Raw genomic sequence first — 20,083 nt, 5'->3', positions numbered from 1 at the left:
AAAATAGATTCGATGAAGGTAGTAAGGAACGTTTTCCAAACTGCCAGCAAGTGGCAGAAAGACTTCAGGCTCCTGCTAACACGTGGGCGCACTTGCTTCTTCCAATTTGTTTCTCTGTCCTCCATCTCCATCTGTGTGTGTGTGTGTCTGATATGTATGGTGTGTATATTACACATATCTCATATATATGTTAGAATGACAGAAAGATATATATTTTAATCTCTATAAACAAAATTAGGATTCCACTGCATCTTATTTTTTATCAGCATTTTTCCATGTGATTAAAAAAAGTAATTTCAAAATGTGATTTTAAAAAATGCCTTTTGGTAGTCCATCCCATGCAATACTGAGATGAATTTAATTCTTTATTTTGGGACATTTAAGCTGCTTTCAATATTTTGCCATTGCAAATAACTGCATGAATGTGCTTGTACCTCCATCCTTGGGGACAGCTCTGATATTTTTCAGAGGTTAAATGACAAAACATTGAATAACCCACCACATGGGTTGGCTTTTGGATGTTGTCTTTTGAGTCTCATTATCAAATACAACTTGATGGCACTGCCAACAGCATCTGAGAGTCTCTTTTTGTGCCCACACTGGTAATTTTCTAATAGGAATAATTGTTCTTTATTTTGTAGGTAAAACATGGGAGTTTGGTTTAAGTGGAATGTAACTGATTCCTGGGAGGTGAAATATGATTTTGGGTTTGCTGTCCATTTGTGTTTCTCCTTATTTCACAGGGTTTCCCTTTCCCCACAGGGTGCCAGCCCGGCTCAGGCAAGTCCTGCCCTTCCTTCTCCACGGGACTCACGTCAATCTCTCACAGAAGAACGCGATGCCGTCAAGTGCTTTGCAAACAGAACACGCGTCAGGAAAATGCACACTTACGAGGTCCGCAGGGGGCCCGGCGGCCGCATTTGTCATCCCTCCAACGAGGACGCCCGAGTTCCTCCCAGGGCTGTAACCCTCACATCTCCCCGCGGGCCGCGCTGGACACCGCTGCCCAGGGGCCATCAGAGCCGCACGACCTAACAACTTCACCAGGTTTTTACACGACTGTGCCTCAGAGGAAGTGATCCCCGCTGCTCGGAGGAAGCGAACAACTATAAATCAGGTTCGAATGTGGTGCCGACTTATTTATCCTTGTGAGAGTTTTACGTTCTGAAGTCAGCAAGGGACTGGTTGCTGGTCCGTGGCCCATGTGCAGGCATCTCTTCGGGGAAGCTCAGTCCCCTTGCTCAGTGGGGTGGCATGTGCCGGGGGCTTATAGGAGCCGAGGCACCCCACCGGACAGAGGCCCGGTCGTGTATCTCATCTGGACCTAATGTATCTTCCAGAGCCGTGGACACAGACAGGAAGCCACCACACAGCGGGAAACGCTTCCTGGCTGTGCTGAAACTGCTCCCGGCCCCTCCCTCCTCCTCCGGCGGGAATGTTTGCCTGGCCGGCAGCTGCATCCTGGCAGACACGATGGTGAGTCATTTCAGGGTCGATGTGGTAGAAGAAGAGTGGCTTTCTGGCCTGTGGCTGGTGCTAATTAGCAACCAAGGCCAAGGCTGAACTCAGTGTCCTGCAATGAAGTATGCTACATCCTTACAAGAGATTATTGGGCAACTATTAAAAACAATGTTTTCAAATGTTTTTAAACTACTGATAAATGCTCATGACATGAAGTAAAATGAAAGATATAAAACTCACATAGAGAATGTAGCATGTGATCCAGATGATGTAACAGCCTCGCTAGAAATATTGTAAAATGGTAACCACGGTGATTTCTGCAGGTAAGATTATGTTTGGGTTTTATGTCCTTTGTTATTATACAGTGGGGCCTTGACTTACGAGTGTCCTGACTAACGAGTTTTTCGAGATAAGAGCCGTCTCTCGGCCGATTTTTTGCTTTGAGTTGAGAGCTGAAATTCGGGTTATGAGCCAGCTTCAGATACCCCACCGCTAGTTGGCGCAGCGAACGTCACAGTGAACGCCACAACATCAGCCCAGCATCACGTGTCTCACTCCTTCACTTTATGATTTGACATACGAGTAATTTGAGTTACAAGCTCCGTCACGGAACGAATTAAACTTGTAAGTCAAGGCCCCACTGTATTTTTAAAATTTTCTAAATTAAGTATCTGTGACTCTTACTTACCATCCCCCTCCAGTTGTTAATCTTTTGAACAACCAAGTCTGATGTGCTATGCCCCAGGCCTCTGAAGATTTTGCAAGTTCTTACTTGTTATCCAATTCCGTTCTCATCATGTGGGAGCTGGAAAGGGGTGAGCTGTGAAACCGAGGGTGAGGCCACCGCCTTCACCCGTCTCACTGGATATTAGCCGCACCTGCCTCCCTCACATGCTTCTTTCCCTCCTCCCGCAGGACACAGACATGGCGGTGACATCTCAACAACAGTATCAGCCGCAGGACCACCCATGCGCCAGACACTGAACGAAAACACGCCCTGTTGTCTTACTTGATCTTCACAACGACTCCTCTACACGTGAGAAAGCTGCGTTTATTGAGGTTGAGTAATGAGTGGGTCTACATTAATACATATTCATTTGCGGGGGAAGGAGGGAGGAGAGGCCCCGGGACCTGTGGCCTGGGCTGCTGGACTGAGAAGCTGGCTGGGGCGTTGTATCACCACGGGGCCATGTGTACGAATCTCTCTGACCAGGAGTGACAACCCACGCGAGAATAACACGAGTTCACGTGGACAGAGGTCACAGGTGTCTTGCTCGTGGGAAGGAAGAGGTGGGACGCTCTCAGTCAGGAACGTGGCCCTCAGCTGCGCCTGCCTTGCCCTCACCCTCACCGCTGTTGGCCTGGCCAGCGGTGGTAAGGGTTTGAGACGCCGGGCACCGTGCAGGCCCGGGGCCCCTGTGGATGACGTGGTGGCTCCCTGGGGAGTTTGCCTGGAAGTGTCAGCAGCAGATTGGGCCTCACGGGGCGGCTCCCCAACCCATGGGTGGTGGGGGCCCAGCAGTGAGATGGGGATGCTTGCTGACCAAATGGGCTGTGAGGCGCTGATGTGAGAATACTGAGTATTCCAGACAAGTGAATCCCACCTACTATCACGTAGACATGCAATCACACAGTTACGTTTTTCCTATTCTAATATATAGAAAAATGCAGACTGTACAAAACATTGTTTTTAATACAACAAAGGCAGTTCATTGTGAGCCCTGGTCCAAGGTTAGCCAGTGCCGAATGTAACTTGCATGTGTTTTTCTAAAATAGTCGCTTGAGCCGTGAGTACTGGTCTGCCTCAGCCATAGCCTGGACAGATGGCCCCGTGGGACCTCCAAGCTCAAGGGCAGTTCTTCCTGGGCCAGGGTCACAGGCTCTTGAGGTCCTCCAAGACCACGTGGGCTGCATTGCGACCAGCGGCTCCCATGACCCCTCCTCCTGGAAGGGAATCTCCCATGAGCCAAAGCTGCACTCCACGCCCCTCCCCCCGCCCCCGCCAGGGAGCGGCCAGGGCTCACAGGGGAGCAGTGGCCAAACAGAGTGAGGATGCTGGCGTGCTCTGGTGTGGGCCTCAGAACCACCCTGATCCCTGACCCCTGACCCCTGAGGAAGACAGGCTCTGGGCTCCCCTGCAGATTTCCTGCCTCAGAGCTCTGGGGAGGGTCCGGGCCCACAGTCCAAGCAAGTGCCCCTTTGGGTCTGAGCGCCCATGTGCCTGATGGGAGATCCTCAGCACGTGAAACTGGCACAGGACTGAGGGCTTGAGGGGAGGAGGGGAAGGACAGGGCCCAGGTAAGTGTTGGCATGAACGGAGGCCTGGGGGAGGCCAGTCACGCTGGGGATGGGGGGGGGGAGTGTTTAAATGGAGACATTAACTTACCGATCCTGACTGGTCTGAATGAAGGAGGGGATTTAGGGACATGGGTGCCTCACAGTCCAAACTGGAATGTGGGGAGATGCCTCGGGGACATACCCCCAAACCTCCTGAGGAGGGTGTGAGCTACCAGGCCTGTGGTTGTGGCCAGCCCGGCAGAGGGCACCAGGTCCCCCAGCCCTGAGAACCCTGAATGTGGGGATGGTTGTTCCTGTGGGGGTCCCGGGCCCCTCCCTGCCTCCCTCCCTGTTTATCCCGTTTCCGTCTGCATGCCTCTGACGTCCCGCCAGCCCTCGCCACCCACACGGGGTGGTGGGACGGAGGGGCACTCACCAGGGTGGGCCCCACTTCCGCAGAGGTAGAGGCCCGGGAGCGGGCAGCGGTGGCCGGCGTGCAGGGGCGTGGGGCGGGCGAAGTAGAGCTGGTCCAGGGCCATGGCGCCGTGGAATATGTTCTGTGAGGCAGGGCCACGGCGTGAACACGGAGTGTTTGGGTCTTCACTCCCCTGTGCTCCCCAAGGGTCCCCCTTCCAGGGTGCTCTCCTGGTTCTCAGGATGCAGAGAGGACACAGGGGCACATCCCGGGGCTGGGGGAGCTTCCCAGGGGCATGTTTTCAGGAAGAAAGAAGGTGGGAGCATCTGCAGAGGCGAGGGAACCGGGACACCGACAGGGAGATTCTCCATGTTCTGCTATGGACTGCGAAACCCGCTCCGTTTGCAGTGAGAGGAACCTGCTGATTTCGGCTGCTGGCACGTGTTTCTTTGACCAGGACACCGTCTGAGCCTGGGCCCGGGGATCCACGCTCCACAGAAACACAGCAAGTGGCAGACGAGGGGCCTGGGACTGAGCTCAGCTCTGCTCAGATGGCCTGGGCAGACCGGCCTGGCCGGGGCGGGGGCGGGGGGGCGGGCAGGTCTGGGCAAGGAGACGAACATCTGCAGGATGTCACCACCGGGTGTGCTTCCAGCGGCTTCTCTGCATGCCCCTCACCGACCTGTCCCTCAAGCCTGCTCTCGCCCGTCTCCCCCCCCCCCAGTGGAGACGCCACCTTCCTCTCCTCAACCTCCAGGCGGACCCTCATGTCACCCCTGCCCACCTCATGCCTTCCACACCCACCCACTCCTTTCCCTTCCCCCTGCCTGGCCTCCTTTATCCTAGAGCTGGACCAGGGATCCAATAAAATCTAACGTGAGCCACATAGGTGACTTTTATTTTCTAGGAGCCACATTAAAATTTAAAAAAGGGACTGGTGAAATCAATGTCAGTGTGTGTTTCATTTAACCCAGTAGACCCAGCACATTATCATTTCAACACGGGATCAATAGCGCCGTGATGAATGAGACACTGTACACTTTTCCCACACGAAGTCTTTGCAACCTGGTGTGCCTTTTACACGAGCAGCGCATCCCATCTGGGCCCAGACACAGGGCCACGGTCAGCAGCCACAGGAGGCTGGTGCCACGGGGTTGGGACTGGCCTCCTCACTCGCCCCCCTGCCTCCAGCCTCAGGGAGGCTTGGGACCCTGACCAGGAGCCTGAGGGCCGGCTGCCTGGAGGAAGGGCGCTCCCTCTGAAGAAGCTCAAATGGGACGGGCGGCCATGGACGTCCAGGTGGAGGGGCCCCAGGCCTGGTGAGCTCCCCAGCAGGTGCTGCCTCCCCTGCCTGGATCTCCCAGCTCTGCCCGCTCCCTAGATGGGGCCCCTCCTCTGTCCCCTCTCCGCCATGGGCCCTGCCACTGCCCTCCCTTCGGGTGAAGGCTGTGTGGGGGACACGCCAGGGAGTGGGGTACAGAGAGAAGAATGTGATGAGGGACCCCCGCACTTATTCTTACCCCTCCAGGAAGCCCAAAGATTCTCTCCAGGTCAGGCGGAGTGAGGATGTCTCTGCCCACCACGGAGCCCTTGAAGCCAGGGGCGTAGGCCTCGATGCAGTCGAACACTGGTCCGGGCAGCAGGGAGACGGGGTGTTAGGAGGAGGCGTTATGGTTCACAATTTGGCAAGTTTACTGTAATTCATTAAACTATACACTGCAAATTACATCTCAATAAGCAAAATTAGATAGATAGATAGATAGATAGATAGATAGATAGATAGAAACAATCCTCAGGCAAATAAATAATTCAGTACAAAGGCCTATGGACCTCACGCTAGTCCCACCTTCTTACCTCAACCCTCAACACAAAGTGATTTGTTTCTCCTTGACTGTGCAAAGCTTTCCTTACCGCATCGCTTTGCTCAAGCTATTTCTTTTGCTTGGAATGCCACTTGCTACCTGGCGAACTCCTGTTCATCCTGTAAAGCCCAGCTCCCATGGCCCCTGCTTTGGAAAGCTCTCCACGTCCCTCCGCCTACGCTTCCTCCTTCGGTTCACACAGGACCTTGTACTGTAAGATTGGTTTCCTTGTTACTCAACCCACTGGACCGTGAGCCACTCGAGGGCAGGACCTGTGTCTGTTTTACTTTCTTGGCCCAGTGCCTGACCCCGGGCATTCACTTTGTAGATTAGTTCCCTTGGATAATTCTCTTCTCATGGGGCAGATCCTGAAGGCGGGGGACGCAGAGGAGAGGGCCCTTCAGACCACCCAGCCAGCTGCCACTGCAGACAGGAAGTCTAGCGGAACTCCTTACCTTTGTCTGCATAAGCGTTTCTCTCCTGCTCATCCCAGACTTTGCCTCCGGCCAGGGTGTAGGGAGTGTACTGAGTGAAGAGGGAGACCACGTGGCAGCCGGGGGGAGCCAGCGTGGGGTCCAGTGAGGAAGGGATGCAGAGCTCGATCATAGGCCTGTGACAGGAGGAGGGACGGTCAGATCCGAAGAAGCAGTTGCCCCAAGGGAAGGGGCTGGGGCCGCTCTGAGATGACAGGGGACAAGAGGAAGGCCTGGGACGAGATGACGCCCAGGCCGGCGGATCGTCTCTGTGAGGCCAAGGTGGCTGGTCACCGGCACAGGGGCAGTGGCCACCAGGAGAGTCCAGACTACTCCCGAGGAGCCCAGCCCCAGCCCCGGCCCCAGGGTCTCTGGTCCCGCCAGCCCCAGCCCCGAATGCCTGGCCTTCCCTGCCTTCCTCCACCACCGCCTGTAGAACAAAGGGTCTCGAATGTCCCAGGCCCAGACAAACAGCACGAATGAGCGAAGGGGCCAGGCTAAGTCAGCAGGCGCTTGGGCAGCCAGGTTTCAACCTCTCTTACCCCTGCCTGGCCGCCTGCCCCAGCAGGCCAAGCAACACAGAGCTGCCGGGCACCAGCAGCCCAGGAACCGCCTCCTGCCCCTCCCTGGTTACAACACCTGTTCCGCCTGCAGCACAGTGTTCCTCTGGCCTCCAAACACTGCCATCCCTAGGCCACCGAGTGCCCCTCCTCGCCGCGTCCCTCCCTTCAGCGCGTCCTCTGGGCTGTGTGTCCACTAGGCCCCTCCAAAGTAACTTGCCAAACCGAATGCCTGGGATCCGCCAGAACCCGCTCCTCCCTGCCCACGCCTCCTACCCTCCCCGACAAAGGAAACACCCTCTCCTGGGGCTTCTCTTTCTCGTTCCGACCCCACTTCCTGCCCAACAGCCAATCCTGGCAGCTTTGCCCTCAAATACCCAGTATGTGGCCACTTCTCATCACTTCCACCGCCCCCACCCTGGGCCAAGCCTCCACCCCTTCTCCCTTGGGTCTGTAATAGTAACCCATTGCGTAGACATCCTTTTTCTCCGCACAGTGGCCACAGTGGTCCTTCTGAAATGCAAGCGAGGCTCCGCCCACACTCCCCTGGAGGAAAGTCCAGCAGTGGTCGACAGCCCAGCAGGATGTAGCAGCTGCGGCTCAGACCCCACCCGCTGCCCTTCACTCCCAGGTTCTCTTTCTCCAGCCACGCTGGCCTCATTCCCGTGCCTCCCACACAGCAGCACCCTCCTGCCCCAGGGCCTTTGCACCTGACTTTCCCCTCCGTCTGGATGTTCTTCCTCAGATACCCACAGACCTCCTTCAGGTCTCTGCTCAAATGCAAAGTTATGAGCGAAGCCTCTTCTGACCCTCTAATGAAGACTAGCAACACCCCCTCCCCGACCTATTTTTCTCCATGTCACAGTGCATGGCTATCTTGTCTCCACCGTAAAATGCCAGTGACCCGAGGGCAGAGGCCTTGTTGACTCTGCTTCTGCGTTGCACCCTGGTCCCTGAACTAACCTGTAACAGAGCAGGGCCCCAAATATTTATGAATGGATAAGTGGGCTTCGCCCTCTCCCCCTCTCTCGGGCCCACATCCTCTTTACCTCGTGCTGTTAACGTTTGTGTGACCGTCTTATGATTAACTTAGTGTCTGCCTCATGCCCCTACCCGACCCCTGGTCCCTTCAACCTGTGCCTATACAGAGCCTGGCACAGATCGGTTTTCAACAAGTTTTGGGGGACATGGACAGGATGGACAGATGTTTGCTCCCGAACATCCCTGCCTGTTCCTAGGATGGAGATACAGCTGCGGTGCGGTGGGAGGTGGAAAATCCTTTTCCAAGTTTTGCATGAAGCAGCTTATCAGAGATAAGAGCGGATATGGAATCCGTGAGTGTGGCCCCCTGGGCAGGCAGCTGAATTGGATAAATGCCCTTTCTCTCCTGCATTTTCTCCAGTTCTTCCCAAACGCCAGCTCTGTTCTCTTTGCTCCTTCTGCTAATCGTGCTACTTGGCTGAACCTGCTGCCCTCTTCGTCCCTTCCCTGTTCCGGCCCATACTTCCTGCCTGGGATGCATTTCCTCGCCTTGGATCTAAGTGTGGGTTTAGGCAGGTCCTACCTCGTTGTGAATATTTAACACCAGGAGGAAGAGACAAGCCTACTGTGTCCGGACAGTCGCCCCCACCTCCCTAGGGCCATGGCTGAGAACACCCCAGGGGTGCAAAGCCCAGGGACCGCTCACCTGTGGGAGGGCCGGCCATCCATGGCATCCTCAAAGGCCTGGTGGAGCAGGTGGGTGTCTTCACAGTTCAGGTGGATGGAGCACTGGTGATGGGGCAGCAGCTGGCCCCTGGGAGCATTGGGGGCCGCCAGGAAGTCAGGCAGCCGGTTGACAGCCACTGAGGAACCAAAGGAAGGGAGGGGTCAGGGCCCCACGGCCTGTGTCCTCTGCACCCCGGGATCCTCCTTCTCTCCCCATCACCCTGCTCACCCTGGGAAGAGAAAGTATGAAAAAGTGTTTCCCCTTCAAATCGGGGGGCAGGCTGGAGGTCGGGGACAGAAATGATGATGAGGTCAGTTTCCCCCAGACCTGGACGCTGCTCACTCTGAGCGTGGCCGAGAGACGGCCCTGCAGTGGGCTTTGCTCTTACCGTTGATCTTGGTGACCGGCGACCGGACGTCCAGCTGAGAGATCCTCTGTGTGAACTCTTCGGGAAGCCATTCCTGCAAGTGGAAGTCTCCATAAAGGCCTGGCCCCAAAGTGGCGGCCTTCCTCCTTGGCTCAGACCGGTCTCTTGACTTCTACTTCCGGAAATCCACCCCCTCCTCCGTGAAGCCCCCCCCCCTCCTGCTCAGCGCTGACCACTCTTCCTCTGTGACCTGCCAGCAGTCCTGACTGTAAATGGCCCACACTGACTCCTGCTTTCGACACGGCCCGTGGTCTGCAGGCCTCTTTCTCCTCCCGTCCGTAAGCTGTTGGAAGTCTTGATGATCTCAGAAGTGCCTTAACAAGAGGCTTTTGAACGGACGTTTGTTGGATTTTAGTAGTGGAATCACTCAGAAAAAAGAGGTGCTTGTCTCAAGAATAGCCCCAAGAATGGTTGGGAGCTCCGTGCTCATATCGCCGCCTATCTTAGGGACAGGGGAGGTGTGGTCAGTTGCAAGAATTGTTCCCAATCCTCAGGCCTCTCTGTGCATCCCTCTCTGTAATGTCCTCCCATTCTGACTCTGGGGTTGGCCTTGAACAAGGCCAGTGTGAATGGGATGCAAACCGAAGCCTGGAAAGGGCTTGCCTGGTTGAGTTCGCTTGCTTTTGCCTCTGCCAGACGCTGAGAATACGCTAGAGGATGAAGGACAGGTGGAACAGAGCCCCCCCCCCCCCCTCCCCACACACACACACACCGGCCCAGGTCATTTGGGCAGAAACTGTCCTGCACTAGCCACGCCTCCTGAACCCCTGGCTGGCATGTGAGCGAGCCCAGCCCAGGTCAGCGGGGCTCAGAGCTGATGGCAGATGCACGAGGAGCCCAAATCAGCTGAACTTAGCCAAGATCAACGGACTTCTCCAGCTCTCTGTGCTAAATCAGTAGTTCTTGTCCCATGCCCAGGAGTCCTGTGGCTGTTTGTGATGCGGCATTCGTATGGAAATAGGTAATCCACACAGGCCGTGGAACCGGGGCTGGTTAGAAGGGAGGAACCGGGGTAGCAGGACAGTTGTATAAATAACTCTGGGTCCCAGCTCTGGCTCTGTCCTTTGTCACCTGAACGGCCCAGGGCACCTCACCTCTCTGGACCTTTCTCCTCACCTGTGAGGCTCTGCCCTGTTTGTTACCTGTCTGCAACGTGAGAAAGAGGAGGACTGGCTTCCCCAAAGGTGGGCAGACTTGGCCCTTGCATCTCCTACCCTATGCAGTTCCAGCTCCCTCGATCACCCCATTTCTCAGCTCCTGTCTTGGCAGAGATCTTTAAAAAATTTGTGTTTTTTTATTGACTTCAGAGAGGTGAAGGGAGAGGGAGAGGGGGATAGAAACATCAATGATGAGAGAGAATCATTGATTGGCTGCCTCCTGTACCCCCCGCCCCCCCGCTTCCCCAACTGGGAAATCGAGCCCACAACCTGAGCAGGTGCCCTGACCGGGAATTGAACTGTGACCTCCTGGTTCATAGGTCAACCCTCCACCACTGAGCCATCGGTCTGGGCTGGACAGAGATCTTAACCCCCACCCCCACCCCCACCCCCGCCAGGCTCACCTGTGGCGTCAGCTTCAGGAAGGTGGTCTGGGGCTCCGCGTTGGACAGCACCACTTTGCTCCTCACCTCCGAGCCGTCCTGCAGCACCACTCCTCGCACGCGTCCTCTGCTCACCTGCACCTTAGCCACCGTCTGCACCCCACACAGTGAGGCCCCAGAAGCCCCCAGGAAGGAAAACGAGGTGAGACCTTGAAGGATTTCCATGGTGTCTGCTGCTCCTGGACAGTCACAGCTTCCGAACCCTGAAGCCACCGGCCGAGCTCGCAGCTCCTCGGGGAAGCCTAGCCCGCCCCTCCGCCTGGAAGGCTCAGCCCAACTGTGGACAGTGGCAGTGAACTTGACGGGAGCCGGGACCCGGTGGACAGCTGTGCAGCTACTAACAGGCTGCATGACTGAGCCCCTCAACTCCAAGCCCCGCCTTGTCCATTGGTAAAATGAGGGAACTTGCGAATCTGAGGTTTTGGAAGGACCCTAGCCAACCATCAGAGGAGGGGACAGAGGGGCCACTCACCTTCTCAGTGAAGATACTTGCTCCGTGCGCGGTGGCTGAGCTGGCGATGGCGTCCGAGAGGGCACCCATGCCTCCCTGGACGTAGCCCCAGGCCCCCTGCATCCCCTCCAGGCCCCCCATCACGTGATGCAGCAGCACATACCTGAGGGCAGATCATCAGACTTAGTGGCCGGAGGTGGGATTTAATCTCCTCAGAGTTCAAGGTGCAAATATTCCACCCTGAATTGTACCTTCAGCCTCTCTCTTCCCATCCAACCTGCCCCACTAGCCTTTCAACGGGCTTAGGCTCTTGTAAGAGCCTTTGCTTCCCCATCCCAGTTCTCTCCCCGTGCACATGTGTCTGGTGCTGCAGCTCCGGCTCTCTCCTGCGCTCCAGTCCGTCTGTCCAGCTACCCACCGAGGTCCCCATTTGCATGGTTTCTTATCAGGCGTCTTAAACCCAATCTTTGCCCCCATCCACCAACCTGTTTCTCCTTCAACCTTCCCCACCCCAAAGAACGGCATCTTCAGTTTCCAGAAGAAACCTGCCTCCTACTAGTCTCTCACGCCCTCCATCCAACCACGTGCTGTCACCTCCGCCTCTGAAGAGCTTCCTGCCCCTGCTCCCTGCGTCCTTCCCTGGTCCAGGCCACGCTCTGCTCCTCCGTAAACACTGCAGTGGGCCTTCCTCACTGGACCACCTTCTCCCCTCTCTCTTCCCTGCAGAACCTTCTCCACGTCGAACCTGGAGTCCCATCTCAAAACCCAGCTGTGCCCTGGCCCTGCTCTCCTGTCAAACCTTCTCGGCTCCTTGTTGGTCATGGCCAGAGTCTGAAATGGGCCCCCAGGGATCCTGCCTGATCTTGAGCCGCATCCCTCACCGTGCCCCCTCCCAGCCCACACTCCTACCAAACGGAACCTCCTTTAGACCCTCGAATAGACCACCTGGTTTCTCAACTCCCAACCTCTGCACATGGAGCACAGCTGCCTAGAGCCCCTTCCTCCCTCGTCTTTTGCTTCCCTAGTTCCTCCTGTCCTTAGAGGCTCCGCTTAACCGACGCTCTCTCCTGCAGGGCTTCTCTGACCGAGAGCACGTGGTCCCGGCCTCCTTCCCATCCCAGCACCTCGGCACTTCGCTGTCAGTGCCTGCTCTGCGTCCACCTCACCCACAGGATTTCAGCTCCATTCTCTACTGTCGCCCTAGCACCTCGCACAGACAAGTGCTCCATCAATATTTATTGAAAGAATTAATGAAGAAACAAATTACTTAAAGGCACATTTTACAACCTGGGCAGTAGCTAAGCCTCCTGGAGGCCCACAGAGAAAAGGGTAGGAAGCCCCAGCTGGAAGATCCCCATTGATTGTTTGATCACAGAGCTTGGCCGAGGTGTGGCAACTGCTGCCAGCCCCCCTTTTTCCCGGCCCTGGGGAATGGGGGGCTGGCTTAGTGCACGCGGGAAACCACTTCCAAGGGGCACTCCCTCCCTTGAGAGAAAAGACACATTGACAGCTTCTAGCTGCATCTTCTGGTGCTTTGGACGCGGCCCAACACCTGGCAGCATCCTCTGTCCCAACACACACCCCGCCCTTCCTGCTCTTGGGGGCTTCACTCTGTCCTACCGCAGCCAAGGACCCCACTGTGTGTGACTGCCCCCTGCTGGCTCAGGCTGCTAGCACACCCCCGCTCACAGAGGGAAGGCGGCTGCCCACCCTTACCCAGGTGTCTGTGTGTGAGCCTGTCCTGGGACCCAGGGAAAGGGTCGGTGGGAGGGGGAGGGGCAGCAGGGCTTCCTGGGCGGGAAGAGATGGGAAGAGCAGTGAGGGAGAGAAGAGGAGAAAGGGTGGGAAGAAGATACATTCACGTGAGATGTCACCGTGGGAGGTGGGTGAGAGGCTTTTCTTACTGAAGAACAGAGAGCAGCAGCTAAGAAGGACTTTTTGGGGGTCAGACAACTTGGGCTGCAAATCACCCCTGCCACTTCGTAGCTGTGTGACTTCGGGCAAAACACTTCCCTTCTCTGAACCACGGCTCTTAGGTCCTAGCGTGAGGGTCAGATGGATCGTGTACGGAGTGTGTGGCTTCCTGCTTGGCTCACAGGGGGAGCTCAGTCAGTGACTGTTGTTATCACGCTTTGGGGGGAATTCGCTCCACTCCCACTGCCCCACCTCGCCGCCCACACTCACCCACTCCCTGGAGTGTGGGGGCTGGTCATGGCTCCAATCACAGCATCCGTTGCTAGAGTAGCTTTTAGAGGCTCGGACTCAAACCACTGATCCAGCACCTGGGACAGTAACACGGCAAGGAGAAGAGCTTAGGGCCATCGGAGGGAGAGAACCCCTCACTGCCAGGCCCTGCCTGAGGCTGGGAGCCCCTCACCTTGGTAATGGGAGCTGTGAGGACCTGGTAATACTGGGGCAGCTGGGCCCCCAGGATGCGGCCTGAAAGAGAAGACCCATCAAACATAGACAGACAGGCGAGAAGGAAACGCTCTGACTCGATTCTGGACTCATCCACAGGGTTTGCTTGGTCAGTGGAATGCTTTAAGTTGTGATGCAGACAGTGGCTTGAAACTGGCCTGCACATCGGGGCTTGCCCTCTGAGCTTCTGCCAGTAATGTAAGAAGGCCTGCAGCTCCCAGGAGGACAGGCGCCTGGAGCACAGCTGCCCTCGCTGATCTGCCCCAGCCACCAACATGTGTGAGACCAGACCAGATCGGCTGAGCCCAGTTGGGATCAGCTAAACCAGTGATGGCGAACCTTTTGAGCTCGGCGTGTCAGCATTTTGAAAAACCCTAACTTAACTCTGGTGCCGTGTCACATATAGAAATTTTTTGATATTTGCAACCATAGTAAAACAAAGACTTATATTTTTGATATTTATTTTATATATTTAAATGCCATTTAACAAAGAAAAATCAACCAAAAAAATGAGTTCGCGTGTCACCTCTGACACGTGTGTCATAGGTTCGCCATCACTGAGCTAAACCATGCAGATTTGTGAGAAATTAATTTTTATATGCCACTGAAGTTCTACAGTTTTATGTAGCAATTTTGTGGCCACAGCTAACTGTTTCAGTATTTTTCTAGAATACAGAAGCTAAACTGGTCTTTATAACCTGGAGGAGTAGAAAAGAATAGCATACGTAGCCAAACTTCCCTTTTCATAGCCGTGGCAGACATCACTAATCAATCACAGAAGTTTTTCCTGCTAAGCCCCAATCTAGCATCCTCTCCAAACTCTCCTGGCCCCTCTCTCTAACGACCAGGGCCAGGCAGGCTTCCATCAGCTCCACACGGTGCCATCGACAGATCTCACCTCACGCCTGTAAGGTGCGCCTCTTCATTTCAGCCTTGGGGCTTCTCTGGCCCCAAGACAGGACGCCCACAAAAGGCCACCTGACACCCATGGATGCCCAGCCCTATGTAGGAGTTAAACCCCCTTTGATCACTGGGAGACAGAACCTAATGGGGAAAGTCTCCCTTCCTTCTCTGGGGGCTGGTCCTCACGTGCATCTCCTAGGGCGTCTAGGGGGTCCTCTCGGGACCCAGCACCTGTCACCTGCGTGGTGGCCCGCACGGCAGCACGCTGGTGTGGACTCCCCTCTTCCCAGTTTCTCTCTCCCTTCCCTGGATCACCCTGCAAAACGAACCGCTCGCACGTAAGCCTTAGTGTGGGCTCTGGCTTTAGGGCACGCCAGGCACGACCTCCTCGCCGACCTCCCGGCAGCCCTTAATGCATGGCAGCTGGCAGGCTGCCTTGGAGGCTCAGGCCTACGTCTGATCATGGCGACAGTGGGCTCGGCTCCGTGAAGGTCACTCATCTGCCTGATGCCGGCCGGACTTACCTGCCTGCAGCAGGGGTGCGAGGGTGGAGAGCGCCCGGAGCCTCTGCAGCAGGGAGCCCCGCCGGAAGGCCTCCATGTCCACGGGCGCTGCGTCCAGCAGAGGGTCGATGGCTGATGCCAAGCGATTCATGAAGGCCTCGTATTTGGGAAAAGCCTGGAACACAACCCCAAGTCCAGGCACTGTTGCCTAGAAGGACATGGTCCCATGCTCTGCCCTCCATGCTGCCCCCACGTGGCCGCTGCCCTCAGCGGAGCCTCCTGGTCCTCTGGCCCGATGCCCAGCTGTCTCAGTGTGGCTGTGCTGTCACTCCCTGTCCGGGTCTGTGCTGAGGTCCACACCAGGGGAGGTCAGAGCGAGCCTGGGCCGCGGGAGAGCCATCGGTGGTGGCAGGAACAGGGGTTAAGCTGGCCAGGACCAGTCGTCCGCCACAGGAACCTGGCAAGTACTCAGGATGTGGTCTCCGCGATAAACCAAGAACCACTGAGCGGTTTATTCTTTCTCTGCGGGGAAGTAGGATCCTTTCCCTGCGCTCCAGCACGCCGACTGCTCCTTCCTGCTCTGCATCTCCCACGTCCTCTCATCACAGCAGGACCAGGTCTGCACCCCATCACCCCACGAGCTCCCACGACAGAATCCACGTCGACACCCCCTCCCCCCATGGGCGACAGGAGCTGGGTGGCTGCCTGTGCCCTGGAGGCCTTATCTTCATTTTCAGCCCAGAGCTCTTAATTTTTGGTTCATCCAGACTCACGGATATACCTACAGAATTTAATTGTTACATAAAGGAAAGTTCTGTGTTGAAGTACACAGTGAAGCTGCATAGCTCTTTCTGCGGGAGGCCTTTAGTGTGACAATCGACAAAGACGAAGCCAGAATCCAGGGCCCTGACTTCCCACAGGGGATGTGTACTGCCGGCACTCCAGGCCACCGCCCCATCCCACAGGCCCCGGGCCCTGGCCTTGTCCTAAGTGCTCCCTCGTGAGTCTGAGGTGGCAGGGTTTGGAGCACAGGGTGGAGGCAGTGGTCCCCGACCCAGTGCACAAAAGAATCACTTTGAAAACAAAGCCAAGCTCCCTGGGCGACCCTGACTGTCAGCCGGGTTTGGAAATTGCTGGTTGAAGAGATATTCCCTGGTGATAGACTAGCCTCACAAAAAGCAACACACATTGATTACAGTAACCTAGGTTCTTATAAAAATGTCTGCACAAGATCTGAGTTAAGGCCCTGCCTTCAGCTTATATCTAGGCTTAGTACAAAAAATAGCCATTTAAGGAATCTTTTTATATCTGCAAACCAATCACACCAGGCCCATTATATTCACTAACTCGTTAGACAAAGCTACCCAACAAATTCCTTATAATGCAATCCCAGGAAGAAGCCTGGGGAAATTGTGCGTTCGCTGTCAGATGCGCTGCTTCCGCTCAGCAGACCCGCATGCCATCGCGTACAAGTTCTTGCCTTGGGCTGTCGGGGGATTGACGCCAAATCGAATGAATATTTATTACAACCTCCTTGTCCTAGATTCCTGATCCAGTTCATTCTATCCTTAATCGTCTCTGATCCGCCCTTGATCCTTCGTCTCGGCCTCCATGTGCTTTAATATTGATAACCACTTAGAGTTCTGTCTGAAAGCAGCGGAGACAGAGCACACAGTGTAAGCACCTGCCAGGGCCTCCCTCTGACACGCAGAAGACAGAGGCCATCGGAACAGCGGCCGCGTCCTGAACACACAGGTGTGAGGGGCTCCAGTGTCCACTGGTCTTAACCACTGATCTCCCCCTTCTCTTTGCAGTGCCCAAGATCGAGGGCAGGGGGGGTGGCCTGTCCGAGCCCCCTGGCCCTTGGACCTGTGCTCCTGGACAAGTCCAACTAGGCCCGTTTCCTTTCAAGAGCCGCCTGCAGGCGACAGAGGGAGGAAGAGGTCCGTCGCCAGTCACTTTCCCCTACCTGGGCGTCCTTCTGCGAGAAACTGGGCCGATCTGCCTCTGGTTTTCCGCCATGTCTGTGCCCAAAAGTAGGGACCTGGGCGCCTTGCTCCGCGTGCCTTCTTCCAGCATCGGGGTGAAGGAGTGGGGGTTTCGAAGATGAACTCTCAGCCCGTGTTTCTGCGGGACACAGGCAGAACAAGCGACGTGGGAGGGATGGTGGCCTCTGCCCTTGAGCTTCTCCGGTTGTGTTTATGACCATTGAGATACCTGCATGCAGCTTCCCACGGTCCTGATTCCTATTCTTCAGTGAAAGTGTGTAAAGCCCCCGTGCCCAGGCACTCTGTGGCAGACCATATCACACTACACTACACTACGCCACATCACACCAGGACACACAAAGCCACACCACTCCGTGTCACACCGTCACACCACCTCATATCACATCACAACACACCACGACACACAAAGCCACACCCTGTCACACCATGTCATACCACGCCACACCACTCCGTGTCACACCATGTCACACCACATCACAACACACCACCTCATATCACATCACACCACATCACAACACACCACGACACACAAACCACACCCTGTCACACCATGTCATACCACACCACACCACTCCGTGTCACACCATGTCATACCACACCATCACACCATGCCACACCGCTCCGTGTCACACCACGCTACCCTGTGCCAGGGCCTGGCCTAGGGGTTACAATGGTCAGCCCACAACAGCTCTATACCATCTTCTTTGTACAAATGCAACAGCTGAGGCTCGGGGAAGGTAAATAACTTGCCCAAGGTCACATTGGAAGGTAGATCGGGTTTCAAAACCACATCTCTGACTCAGAAGCCCTGGCTCACGCTCCACACTAGTCTACAGCTGCCCCCGCTCCAGAAATAAATAATTAAAATTTGGAAAGACACAATAAAAAAACAATTATGTGAAAATCCATACTTACAAGGTAGATAAATTATTCACATCAAAAATTTTTATTTACTTTGCAGACTCATTTACTCCAGGGTCACCTTAAATGGAAGTTCCCTTGATGCATTTAAAATATGATTTGACTTACAAATATTTGAGGAGCACACGGAACCTTTCAGGAGCACATATTTTTAATTTATTTTATTAATAAAGCTATTAATCATGTGAAAAATTCTATTCTGTGACTCTCCATTTTCAGAAGCTAGATTTTTCACAGGAGGGTCTACCCCACCCCTTCCCGAACCGCGGCTGCCTCTGCGCACAGCTGGTGCGTCTGCAAGCCCGCCAGCTCTAGGCTGGTACGGGCTGAAGACCAGAGGCCTTTCCCGTCCTTGGCTACATTTAAGACCAGAGGCCTTTCCCGTCCTTGGCTACATTTCACCCAGTCCTGGCTGGTCAATGCTCTCTCTCTCTCTCTCTCTCTCTCTCTCTCTCCCCGGCTCAAAGAATAATTTCTTTAGTGCGTTTCTGTAGTTATCTAGTTTGGAGAACTCCTCTACATGAACCAGTTCAAGCAGCCCAAGAGCTGTGAACAGTGGCTCAACATCTTATCAATTTCAAACTTCCAATTTAGAGCAAAGTTGGCGCTAAAGCGCGTGGCGGCCTCCGGCACGGGTGGCACAGGGACCCGTTCTCTGGGGCGACAGGCACCGCGCAGGGAGGGGCTCAGCGGCCCTGGGCTGTGAGCAGAGTTTATACAAGAGGCAGCGAGGGGTGAAAGGAATGTGGAAGGGGGGTGGGGGCAGTGCTGGCCCAGCCTGTGACCAAGGTTAACCCAAGAGAGGCAGAGGGGCCACTGAGAGGGTTCAGATGGCTCCCAGCAGCCCTGGCGCCGGAAGAGGTGAAAGTCCTTCCACTCCTGCTCGGGCTGCCAGGGCGGCAGGACCTCAGCCAGGCAGGCTCCTGGCCTGAGGCAGCTTTGCTCAGCTTTGCAAACTTGGGGCTCAAGGGTTCAGGCCGGTTCCCGAGGGCCAGACAAGTCAGGGCTGGGGCAGGGCAGGGCAGGGGACCCCCGCCCCACATGGGGATCAGTGCTGCATGGAGAAACTCGGGCCTCGTGTTGATAAAGCTCCTCCATTAAAATAAGTCTGATTTTTATGTGAAAGTTCCCGATTTTTAAGACAGTGGGTGGACTAGACCAAACCATCAGGGCACGTACCAAGGAGACCGTGGACAGATAGGCCCTCGGATAGAAGCGAGGCCTCAGGTGCCGGGAATCACCTTGTGGGGAGCCTCACCCCGGGGGGAAGATGGAACTGACCCCTCCCCCCCCCAAGGCTGGGCCGCAGCGGGGCTCTACCTTCAGCTCCAGGTCAGTGTAGATCTGTGGTCTCAGCAGGCTGAGGAGGTAGGATGCTCGGGAGAACTTGAACCCTGAAACCGAATCACATGAAGACAGTCACGGGCGGCCACTGGCGGTCACCCCGCCGCTGCCCCCACTCCACCGCCCGGGCTCACCTGGAATGATCTCCTCCGTGACAGCTGCGCCCCCGATCACATGGCGTCTCTCAAAGACGGCCGTGTTCACCCCCGTCCTCTGTAGGTAGGCCGCCTGGGGGACATACAGCACCCTCCCTGCACCCTGGTGGCCACCTGCAGTCTCAGGGGCCGCACTGCAGGCCAGCCTGCCACCCGGGCTCACGCTGTTCCCGCCTGTGGGAAGCCGTTCCCCTTGCTTCCCCTGAAACTCGCTTTCCCAAATGTCTTCTAAGATCCCACATGACTGCTCCGCCCCTCTGCTTCCTGGCTGCCTCTCACCTTCCCTCCAGGCAGGCCCAGGAGCCTCTGGCAACTCAGGCCCCCTCCTCCAGGCAGGGCAAGCCTCCTCCCTCCTCACAAGGCCCCAGGGCCTCTGGGAACTCAGGCCCCCTCCTCCAGGCAGGGCAAGCCTCCTTTCCCCCCCTCCTCCCCCCCAGAGGCCGGAGTGACTGGGCTGTGAGCGCTGAGCCTGACCTCCCCTCCCCATGGCTTCTACTCCTCTCCTGCCTGGGCAGCTTCGGCGCGGAGCCACCTGGCCTCCATCTCCTCATGTGCAAAATGGGGCCATGATAACAATACCCACTTCACCTGGCTCT

At 55.9% G+C, this 20,083-nt stretch overlaps 1 protein-coding gene and 1 long non-coding RNA gene across 2 annotated transcripts in view; one reads left to right on the top strand and one right to left on the bottom strand.

Moving 5' to 3' along the window:
* Nucleotides 1-668: 668 nt before the first annotated feature.
* On the top strand, nt 669-4,705 carry LOC106697380. The gene is made up of 4 exons (XR_001348476.2): nt 669-1,117; nt 1,341-1,476; nt 2,377-2,520; nt 4,562-4,705. It is a non-coding gene; the product is annotated as an uncharacterized LOC106697380 (long non-coding RNA).
* Nucleotides 2,931-20,083, bottom strand: part of PYROXD2 (pyridine nucleotide-disulphide oxidoreductase domain 2) — a 23,235-nt gene continuing 6,082 nt past the window's right edge. The window contains 15 exon segments of the mRNA XM_006089952.3: nt 2,931-3,405; nt 4,175-4,295; nt 5,674-5,780; nt 6,471-6,625; nt 8,736-8,892; nt 9,145-9,217; nt 10,745-10,876; nt 11,256-11,397; nt 13,419-13,516; nt 13,612-13,673; nt 15,080-15,233; nt 17,028-17,051; nt 17,054-17,185; nt 19,309-19,382; nt 19,467-19,560. Of these exon segments, the coding sequence (XP_006090014.1) occupies nt 3,335-3,405; nt 4,175-4,295; nt 5,674-5,780; nt 6,471-6,625; nt 8,736-8,892; nt 9,145-9,217; nt 10,745-10,876; nt 11,256-11,397; nt 13,419-13,516; nt 13,612-13,673; nt 15,080-15,233; nt 17,028-17,051; nt 17,054-17,185; nt 19,309-19,382; nt 19,467-19,560 (1,596 nt within the window). The 3' untranslated portion in view covers nt 2,931-3,334.

The sequence above is a fragment of the Myotis lucifugus genome, unplaced genomic scaffold (assembly GCF_000147115.1).
Source record: "Myotis lucifugus unplaced genomic scaffold, Myoluc2.0 scaffold_66, whole genome shotgun sequence".
Classification (NCBI taxonomy): domain Eukaryota; kingdom Metazoa; phylum Chordata; class Mammalia; order Chiroptera; family Vespertilionidae; genus Myotis; species Myotis lucifugus.
This window is presented reverse-complemented; position numbering and strand designations above follow the sequence as displayed.